At 53.9% G+C, this 10,345-nt stretch overlaps 1 protein-coding gene across 3 annotated transcripts; it reads right to left on the reverse strand.

The window, feature by feature from the left end:
- Window positions 1–3,255: 3,255 nt before the first annotated feature.
- Window positions 3,256–10,057, reverse strand: ZNF526 (zinc finger protein 526). Of its 3 annotated transcripts, none has more exons than XM_009194596.1 (3): window positions 9,971–10,057; window positions 6,003–6,096; window positions 3,256–5,921 (listed from the first exon to the last, which is right to left on the reverse strand). In XM_009194596.1, exon 3 carries the CDS (start codon window positions 5,902–5,904, stop codon window positions 3,892–3,894), a length of 2,013 nt encoding a protein of 670 aa, XP_009192860.1. In that variant the 5' UTR covers window positions 5,905–5,921; window positions 6,003–6,096; window positions 9,971–10,057; the 3' UTR covers window positions 3,256–3,891. The 3 variants fall into 3 exon arrangements, with proteins under 3 accessions (XP_009192860.1, XP_003915667.1, XP_003915668.1); XM_003915618.2 differs by having other exon boundaries at window positions 9,864–9,978; XM_003915619.4 differs by lacking the exon at window positions 9,971–10,057 and adding an exon at window positions 9,618–9,874.
- Window positions 10,058–10,345: the final 288 nt, after the last annotated feature.

Consider the following 10,345-nt stretch of genomic DNA (forward strand, 5'->3'; position numbering starts at 1 on the left):
CACCGTGGCTTTCTCTGCACGTGTGGTGATGAGCTCCGTCTAGGTTGTTATCTGCTGTCAAGGCCTGGGAGGAGCCTGCCCCATGACCCAGCATAAATCATCTGCTTCTGTTTAGAGAGGGAGGGATTAACCTCCCAGTAACTGGTGAGCCAGTTGGGGATCAGAGAAGGGAAGGTCATGGGGCTTATGTGACAGTCAGGACTTGAACAGGCTGTCTTAGCCCAAGCTGCCTGCCGCTCTAGGGTCTGGGGGGACAGGAGATGAGTTACTCAGGACAAAACTTAGCCTGCTTGTAGACTCTTTGTTGGGTGGCCATGGCTGGAGGTGGCACCCTAGAAGATTCCAAGCCTTCATTTCCAAGTCTTAAACAGGACACCTACCTGGTCCACCTCTTAGGGATCTTGGGAAGTGACAACCCTGGGAAGGCAGGGGCAGAGAACTTGACTTTTATCCTCACTTAAAACATGCTGGGGCCAGATAGTGGGGCATAGGCAGAAGGAAATGTTATCTCCTCCACATGGCACCAAGCAGTGAGTGTGGCCAGGACACCCCAGGGTTGGAAGGGGGCCTGGGGAGGAGCAACGGGTATGCCCCCTACTGGATTCCACTGGTGAACAAAAAGGGAGGACCTTCAAATGCTCCAGATGGAGTAAAAGGACTGTTCCTGTGGGGTCTGGGCTCTCCAGTTTGCTCACCCCACTCCAGGGGCATCTTTACACTGCCTGGGATAGGACAGACCCTGCCCCTTCTTTGCTCAACACAACTTGGATTTCGCCTGGTTTGTAGAATGAATGAATGAATATAAAGAGCAAGCAGATTGATAAGGGGGAGGATGGCCATTCTGGGCAAGGGGCAGACCTTGGGATCCTGGGGATGCCTTCCTCCCTGCTACTCACATGTGGTCAGCCATGAAGTCACTGAGGTGTCCCTCACCCTCCTACCACCCCATGACCCCTTCCCAGGTCTGGCCCTGTCTTCTGCTGGACCATCTTTAGCCTCCCACTCACCCCACTTTGAGCCCAGATCTAATACCCAGTTATGACCCTCCCCCAACCTGGAACTACTCAGCCCAGCTTTCAAGGCCTTCCAAAGTCTAGGCCTCCTTCCTGGACAATTCCATACAGCTGCATTTCACCTCCCCTGCCTGAGCACTCTGGTCTGCAGGGGCCTGGGAGGAGCCTATCATGAATCACCTACATTTGCTTAGGGAGAGAAAGACTTATGGCTGGGCTTGGTGGCACACACCTGTAATCCTAGCACTTAGGGAGGCCAAGGCGGGCAGATTACCTGAGGTCAGGACTTCGAAACCAGCCTGGCCAAGATGGCAAAACCCTGTCTCTACTAAAAATACAAAAATTAGCTGGGTGCAATGGTGGGCGCCTGTAATTCCAGCCCAATTAGGGAGACTGAGGCAGGAGAATCGCTTGAACCTGGAAGGTGGAGGTTGCAGTGAGCTGAGACTGCACCACTGTGCTCCAGCCTGGGTGACAGATCAAGACTCCACCTCAATCAATGGAGAGAAAGACTATTATCCTAGGTAACCTCTGAACAAGGTGCGAATCTTCCTGCTTCCAAGACCTTTGATCTTTTGAGGTCCCCTCAAATCCCAACAGCTCTGACACTGGTTTACTTTTCCTCTAGTTAGGATGAATCGTCCTCTGATCCTCTACACCTGCACAAGTTTCAGGTCTTAATCACTCAGAACAATATGGGTTACAAATGGGGGCCTAAGGGACCTCCTGGACTCAAATCTCACAATGTCTCTGCCTAGTTGTGAAACCTTGTACAAATCTGTTCTTAGTTTTCTTTTTTTCCTGTGTGTGTGTGTGTGTGTGTGTTTTTAAGTGACAGGGTCTTGCACTGTTGCCCAGGCTGGAGTGCAGTGGTGTGATCAAAGCTCACCGCAGCCTCAATCTCCCCCATATCAAGCAATCCTGCCTCTGCCTCAGCCTCCAGAGTAGCTGGGAATACTGGTGTGCACCACCATGCTCGGCCAATCTTTATTATTATTATTATTATTTTTTTTTTTTTTTTTTTTTTTTGAGACGGAGTCTCACTGTGTCGCCCAGGCTGGAGTGCAGTGGCCGGATCTCAGCTCACTGCAAGCTCCGCCTCCCGGGTTCACGCCATTCTCCTGCCTCAGCCTCCCGAGTAGCTGGGACTACAGGCGCCCGCCGCCTCGCCCGGCTAGTTTTTTGTATTTTTTAGTAGAGACGGGGTTTCACTGTGTTAGCCAGGATGGTCTCGATCTCCTGACCTCGTGATCCGCCCGTCTCGGCCTCCCAAAGTGCTTTATTATTTTTAATAGAGACAAAGTCTCACTCTCTTGTCCAGGTCTTGAATTCTTGAGCTCAAGTGATCCCCCTGCCTCAGCCTCCCAAAGCACTCGGATTATAGGCATGTGCCACAGACGCCCAGCTAACTTAATTTTTGTAGAGATGAGGTCTTGCTGTTGCCCAGGCTGGTCTCGAACTCCTGGCCTTAAATGATCCTCCTGCCTCAGTCTCCCAAAGCACTGGGATTGCAAGCGTGAGCCACCGTACCTGGCCAGTTTTTTTTTTTTTTTGAGATGGACTCACTCTGTCACCCAGTGGCGCGATCTAGGCTCACTGCAAGCTCCACCTCCCGGGTTCACGCCATTCTCCTACCTCAGCCTCCTGAGTAGCCGGGACTACAGGCGCCCGACACCACGCCCAGCTAATTTTTTGTATTTTTAGTAGAGACAGGGTTTCACTGTGTTAGCGAGGATGGTCTCGATCTCCTGACCTCATGATCTGCCTGCCTCGGCCTCCCAAAGTGCTGGGATTACAGGCGTGAGCCACTGTGCCCAGCCACCAGTTTTAAAAATCTGTACAACAGGGATAATATTGAAATCTATGTCACAGGCTGTTGGGATCATAGTACACATACAGTGGTCAGTATGGTGCTTGCCTCGGCTAGGCAGTCAGATGAATAACTGGATGGTCTCCAAATATACCAAGAGCTCACCCTCTTGCAGTGCTGTCTACCTGGAATGTTCTTTTCCTCTTTCATTACCAGATTCCTACTTTTCCTTCAGGGACTACCTCCTCTAGGAGTCCTTGACTCCTGATCTTCCACCATGGAGGTCTGTTTCCTGGGATCCCACTGTCCCTGCACATCCCCATCATAGCCCTGAGAAGCCTTAGGCCTGACTCATCCCTGCCCCCAGCATCACCCAGTATGTGAAGAGGGAGGCCTTAGGACACACAGGCTGAATGAATCAATGAGACACACTCAGAGAGCAAGCCATCTGTACTTGTGTGTTTCTCCTATCAGACTGTGCATGCCTTCTGTGGGCAGAGCCTGTGCTGACTTGCTCCTGGGTCTCCAGCATCACCCAGTCTGGAGCTGAGGACCTGGGTACCTACAGATTTCCTTCCACACTGTCAGAATTGAGACAAAGGAAGCCCAGAGAAATCAAGTACCCTCCTCCACCAGGCAGAGCAAAGTCCTGGGTACCCAAAATCCAGGGAAGGCAAGGGCTGGGGGTACAAGCAGAGGATCTGAAGAGGTATATGAGAGTGGCCAGCACAGACCTGGAATAAGCTTGGTGCTCAGTGAAGGTTACCTGATGTTGCTGGGCACCAGGGTGATGCAGTGCAAAGGGCCTTGGCCAACCCGCTTTGCAGCGTAGCTGGGTGACCTGGTACAGATCACATTGCATCTCAGAGCTTCAGTTTCCCCTCAGGCAGAGAAAGATGACAAGAGAAGCCTGGAAGGGTTGTTCTGGGGAGTCAGTGGGTAAAAGAGGCCAGGGTGGATCCTGGCACACGGTGGGTACCAGACCAGGTTGGCAGAGGAGGTCCTCTCTCCCCAGAGGTACCCACACTGGCTGTTGCAACCAAACCCTTTCGTTGCTTTTCAGCTGCGTCACACGAAGGCTGTGTCCAATTGCAAGAGCCCGCCTGCTTCACTGGCCCCCAGTGCAGCCTGGCACAGCTGCAGCGTGTCCTCGAGCGCCAGCGGCTGGGATGTCTCAATGATGGCGATGGTCTCCCCCAGCTCTGTGCACATGATAGTCTGTTGAGGCTCAGGGGGTGGGGGTGGGGCAGGAGGTGGTGATCTGGGAGGCTGTAGTGTCAAAGTCCGAGCTCGGGCATGGACCCGCTGATGCAGTCGCAAGCCCGCCATGGCGCGGAACCAGCGGCCACAAGTCCCACAGTAGTAGGGACTCTTGTTGTAGAGACCAGTGATGGGGAGGCGGGGGGCGCGGGCAAAGGCAACTGGCCGCAAGTGCAACCGCCGGTGCTGCTGCAGGTTGGAGCTCTGTGTGAAGCGCTTGCCACAGTCCAGGCATTGGTAGGGACGTGCGCCCGTGTGGGTCAACTGGTGGCGGCTGAGGTTGGCCAGAGAAGCAAAAGTCTTGCCACATGAGTGGCACTGGAAGGGCCTCTCGCCCGTGTGTGTCCGCAGGTGGTTGCGCACGTGGATCAGCTTCTTGAAGCCCTTGCCACAAACCCCACAGCGGTGGCGCCGTTCGGGGGGCCCGTGTACTGCCCGCCGGTGCCGGGACAGCCGGGAAGCTGAGGCAAAGGACTTGGAGCACTGTGGGCAGGGCAGCTGGGCAGGTGGGGCAGGGGGTGGTGGTGGAGGGGTGGGCTCTGCTGGAGCTGGGGGAGCTGTTGCTCCTGTGGGAGGTGCCCCGCTTTTGCCAGCGTGAGTGCGCCGGTGGTAGAGGAACTTGGTCATGTTGCTGAATGTCTTGCCGCAGCGACAGCGATGCAATGGGTTGGCAGTGTGGGCCCGCCGGTGGGCCACTAATGTGAGTTCTGTGCCAAAGCCGCGGCCACAGTCTACACAGAGGTAGCGGGCTTCCCCACGGTGCAGCCGCAAGTGCTGCTCGAGTGACGCTGCTTTCTTGAAGACCTTGGAGCAGGTTGTACACTCGTGTGTGCCACCAACGTGGGCCCGCCCATGAGCCTGCAGCCGGTTGGCGGAGCTGAAACTGCGCTGACATTGGCTGCAGTGGAAGGGGTGGGCAGCAGATGCCGAGCTGTGAGATGTCCGCCGGTGTTGCCGGCGAGCCCCTGCTGAGGGCCGGTGCTGGGGACAGTCCCCGCAGCCCTGAGCCCAGCTAGCTGTGGACTCGTCACCTCCCACAGCATCATCACCGACCTCTGCCATGGCCTCCTCATCCTCCGTCTCTTCATCATCTTCTTCATCCTCCTCATCGTCCTCCTCCTCCTCCTCCAGCCCATTGCGCTCCTCTTTCTCTAGGGAGTCAAAGTGGGTGCCCTGATGCTCCAAGAACTCCTCAGGGGTGGCACAGAGGGTAGAGCACTCAGGACACTCATAGGGCTCCATCTTGACTTCGGATGGGGGAGAAGGTGGAGGCAGTGGTGTTGGGGGAGGCAAAGGAGGTGGCACTGGTGGCTCAGCTACCGTGGCAGAAAGGTGTTGGGCCTTTCGATGAGCCACCCACAGCTCGGGTGAGGGGAACAGCTCCTGGCAGTCCCAGCACTGGTATTGGATCTGGTTTGCAGACTCCCGGAGGTGGGCATCCTGGTGGGCCAGGAGCTCACCAGGGGAGAGGATGAGCTGGCTGCATTCACCACATTGGAAGGGCCCCTCAGTACCCGGCACTAGCTCCGGCTCCAGGCCAACATTCTCTGTGGTCAGTGCCTCCTCCTCTGAGACAGCAAGCATGTGCTGCTCCTGGTGTGAGAGGACTTCCTCCAGTGTGTTATAGAGGCTGCCACACTCAGAGCACATGAACTGGTGATGCTGGAAGAAGAGGGATGAGGCAAGGGCCTCCCCAGGTGTCATCTCAGTCACCTCTGTTGACATCTCTATCATCTCCCCTGACATAGGTGTTGACATCTCCACTGCCCCTGGTGACATCTGTGTTGGCATCTCGGCCACCTCAGCCACCACCTCTGCCATTGTGGGGAAGGCAGTGCCTGGAGAAACAGGGGCAGGAGCCAGTGAGAAAGCAGGAAACCAAGGGGAGGTGGAGTTCTCTTGCCCATCCCACTACTCACCAGCCTCTATTGCTCAGAAAGTCTTAATCCAATGTTTCTGCCACGGTCTTCTGTGATCCCATGTCTCCGAAGCCTACAAACACCCCATGGCAGCCTGCAGGAGAGAATCAGCACTCAGCCCAGCCTCTTTTTTTTTTTTTTTCTGAGATAGAGACTTGGTCTGTCGCCCAAACTGGAGTGCAGTGGCACAATCTTGGCTCACTCTCGCTTCTGAGTTCAAGTCATTCTCGTGCCTCAGCCTCCTGGGCGGCCGGGACTACAGGGATATGCCACCATGCCTGGCTAATTTTTGTATTTTTTTTTTTTTGTAGAGACAAGGTTTCACCATGTTGGCTAGGCTGGTCTCAAACTCCTGACCTCAGGTGATCCACCTGCCTTTGCCTCCGAAAGTGCTGGGATTACAGGTGTGAGCCACCACCCCAGCCAACAGCCCGACCTCTTTTTTTTTTGAGATGGAGTCTTGCTCTGTTGCCAGGCTAGAGTACAGTGGTGCGATCTCAGCTCACTACAACCTCTGCCTCCCACGTTCAAGTGATTCTCCTGTCTCAGCCTCCCGAGTAGCTGGGACTACAGGTGTGCACCACCATGTCCAGCTAATTTTTGTATTTTTAGATGGGGTTTCACCATGTTGGCCAGGATGGTCTTGATCTCTTGACCTTGTGATCTGCCTGCCTTGGCCTCCCAAAGTCCTGGGATTACAGATGTGAGCCACCACACCTGGCCCAGCCAGCCTGGCCTCTTTACCGAGAGGGCCAGGCACACCTTTTCTGAGAATACCACAGCCTTTGCCTGCTGCGCAGTTTCCTCTTTGTGCAACACTTTTCCTCTGCCTCTTATATATACACACACAGATACACCCAAATGTTTAAAAACACAGGCCCTGGAACCAGACTGTCCTTGGCTTGAATCTGAGCTCTACGACTTACTTCCTCTGAGATTGTCTTCTTACCTGTAAAACGGGGCTAAAAGTAGTACTGACACAAAGTCCCTGGTACTTGTAAAGGTCAGCTGTAATCCTGTGTAGTTCTCCAGAAAGATTGTTTTTGGACCCTAAGTCTTTGATGTTGCTATTCCCTCTGCCAAGAAACTTCTCTCCTCTTTTTGTCTGACAAACTCCTACCCAGCACCTTTTGGGAAGCCTTGTCTGACATCTCTACATCCTCAGGGTTCTTATGATATCCTGTGCCACCTCTATCATGGCAAATATCATGAGTTTGGGGTGGCATCTCACTGTCCCTCACTGGACTGAGAGTTTGTGGGTCTGACTCATTGTGGAGGCTCCAGTCAGCAACAAAATCTCTGAGCAGGGACATGAATTTTAACTTTCTTTTTTTTTTTTTTTTTTTTTTTTTTGAGACGGAGTCTTGCTCTGTAGCCCGGGCTGGAGTGCAGTGGCCCGATCTCAGCTCACTGCAAGCTCCACCTCCCGGGTTCACGCCATTCTCCTGGCTCAGCCTCCGGAGTAGCTGGGACTACAGGCGCCCGCCACCTCGCCCGGCTAGTTTTTTTTGTATTTTTAGTAGAGACGGGGTTTCACCATGTTAGCCAGGATGGTCTCGATCTCCTGACCTCGTGATCCGCCCGTCTCGGCCTCCCAAAGTGCTGGGATTACAGGCTTGAGCCACCGCGCCCGGCCATGAATTTTAACTTTCAAACTTCCCTCTATATGCCCCATCTTCCCTTCTACGTATGTGGGCTGAACCCCACTTGGGCCCCTTCACACAGCAGGGACTCAGAGTACACTCAGCAAATGACTGCCTCCCTCTCAGGCCTAGCAGCTAATCTCATGAATTCAAACACATCTTCTTTACCTCTTTTTCACCTAATCTATTAGTACCAGAGGGCAGGTGGAGTCTAGTTTACAGCCTTGCACATAGAAGTTGCTCATATTGCCAGGCGCAGTGGCTCATGCCTATAATCCCAGCACTTTGGGAGGCCGAGGCAGGCGGATCACAAGGTCAAGAGATTGAGAGCATGCTGGCCAACATGGTGAAACCCTGCCTCTACTAAAAAAATACAAAAATTAGCTGGGCATGGTGGTGCATGCCTGTAATCCCAGCTACTTGGTAGGCTGAGGCAGGAGAATGGCTTGAACCCGGGAGGCGGAGGTTGCTGTGAGCTCAGATTGCGCCACTGCACTCCAGCCTGGAGACAGAGAGAGATTCCATCTCAAGAAAAAAAAAAGTTGCTCATATTAAGCACCCAGAGGAGAGGAGGTTAGCCTGTACATCACTGAAGTATGTCCAGTGCCAAGAACAAGGTCTAGTACACAGTACATATTTAGTGACTGAGAAATGCTCCCAGGCCAGGCATGGTGGCTCACGTCTGCAATCCTAGCATTTTAGGAGGTTGAGGTGGTTTGATCACTTGAGCACAGGAGGTTGAGGCTGCAGTGGGAAGTGAGACCTTGGGAGGTTTTTTTTTTTCCCCTCTTTTTGAGACAGGGTCTCACTCTGTTGCCCATGCTGCAGTGCAGTGGTGCGATCTTGGTTCACTGCAGCCTCCACCCCCTGGACCCAGGTGATCCTCCTGCCTCAGTCTCTTGAGTAGCTGGGACCACAGGTATCTGTCACCATGCCTGGCAAATTTTTATTTATTTTATTTTACTTTTTTTGAGACAGAGTTTCGCTCTTTTTGCCCAGAGTGGAGTGCAGTGGCACGATCTCGGCTCACTGCAACCTCCGCCTCTTGGGTTCAAGCAATTCTCCAGCCTCGGTCTCCCAAGTAGCTGGAACTACAGGCATTCACCACCCCACCAGGATAATTTTTGTATTTTTAGTAGAGATGAGGTTTCACCATGTTGCCCAGGCTGGTCTTCAACTCCTGACCTCCAGAGGTCTGCCCGCCATGATCTCCCAAAGTGCTGGGATTACAGGCGTGAGCCACCGCACTTGGCCCCTGGCTAATTTTTAAATTATTTGTAGAGAGAAGGTCTCCCTATGTTGCCCAGGCTGGTCTCGAACTACTGAGCTCAAGCAATCCTACAGCCTAGGCCTCCCAAAGCACTGGAATTACAGGTGTGAGCCACTGCTTGGCCGATCCTGAGTTTAACTGTCCCTGTGCACAGTCCATTTCTACCAGACCAACTCTCCCATAAGACTGTGAATTCCCAAAATACACAGCCCAGTACAGGGCACTGCTTTCAGTTAATGCCCCCAAAATAATCCTTGAGTAAATTATTCACTAAAGGACCTGGAGCTAAACTTTCCTTATCTACTATTCCAACCCCCTTCCTAATTTTTGAGTTGCCAGGCCCCTGTACACAACAGCCATTCCATAAAGGACCTTCCTGGAAGTAGGCAACCAGGGGCCCGAGAGTTCCATTTTTCTTTGATTACAGTCCCATTTCCAACAGAGAACTCCCCTAGGGCGAGGCCCAGTGCCTGCTGCAAAGCTTGCACAAAGCAGGTACCCAATAAATGTCTACGAAGTGGCCCGGGAGACTTGAAATTTGCCCTTTCCTCGTCTACGATTCTTTCTCTCACTCTTGAATTGTGAACTACTTAGGAAAGGAATGGGGGGTTTTCACACAGTATATCAGTAAGTCTTTCCAGGAAGGAACCCACTAGGGCCCTGGAAATTCAACTTTCCCGCTTTACAACGCTTTTCTCCTACCAGACTCATCTCCTCGGCCGGGTGAGAGCTCGCAGCAGTGGGTGGTGGGCGAGTTCCAGCGTAGGCTACTGCACACTAAAGGAGCCCCAGGGCACACAGGAAGGAGCGCTCTCCTTCCAGCCCGCGCCGCTCCCGCCCTAGCGCAGGCCTCAAGGCTCTTCGATCCCTGCAGACCCCTTAGTTTTCCTTCCGCCCTCTCCGTCCACCCAGCGCTCTCTTCCCCGTCCCGCCCCGCGGCGCCCTCACCCGTTTCTCTTATCTCTTGCAGCCCCTGCCGCTCTTGACACAGACCCTCGGCTCTGGGTGTGTGGGACCCCTCACTATCCACACCTCCCATTGGGCGGTGCCCTTACCCGTGGCGGCCAATCAGAGCCCGCAGCGCAGGGCACGCGACCTTGCGCCTGCGTGTTGCCACTCAGGCGGGGCTCCGGGAGTTTTCCACGCACACATCTGCGCCCTGTGGGCGGGGCGCAGGGCGAGGAGAGGCGCCTGCGCAGTTCTCCGGGACCCTGTTGGGTCAAGCGTCGGAGAGTTCTGTAGACAGACGCGGGCAACCTTTGGTGAGCGTTGGGCTCATGGAGTGAACTGGGCGGCGGGAGACCTTTACAGAGGTGTCATTTCAAAGCTGAAGAGACGGAGCATTTCTGAGAGTACAGCTTTAGAGCCCGACACACTTGGAGTTTCGCCTCTCCAGGCCTCAGTTTTGCTGGTGTGAAGTGAGCTTGAGT

The sequence above is a fragment of the Papio anubis genome, chromosome 20 (genome assembly GCF_008728515.1).
Source record: "Papio anubis isolate 15944 chromosome 20, Panubis1.0, whole genome shotgun sequence".
NCBI classification, from domain to species: Eukaryota; Metazoa; Chordata; class Mammalia; order Primates; family Cercopithecidae; genus Papio; species Papio anubis.

Excerpts from the sequence above, each read along its gene's own strand:
- ZNF526 (XM_009194596.1), bottom strand. The coding sequence starts at position 5,904 with ATGGCAGAGGTGGTGGCTGAGGTGGCCGAGATGCCAACACAGATGTCA.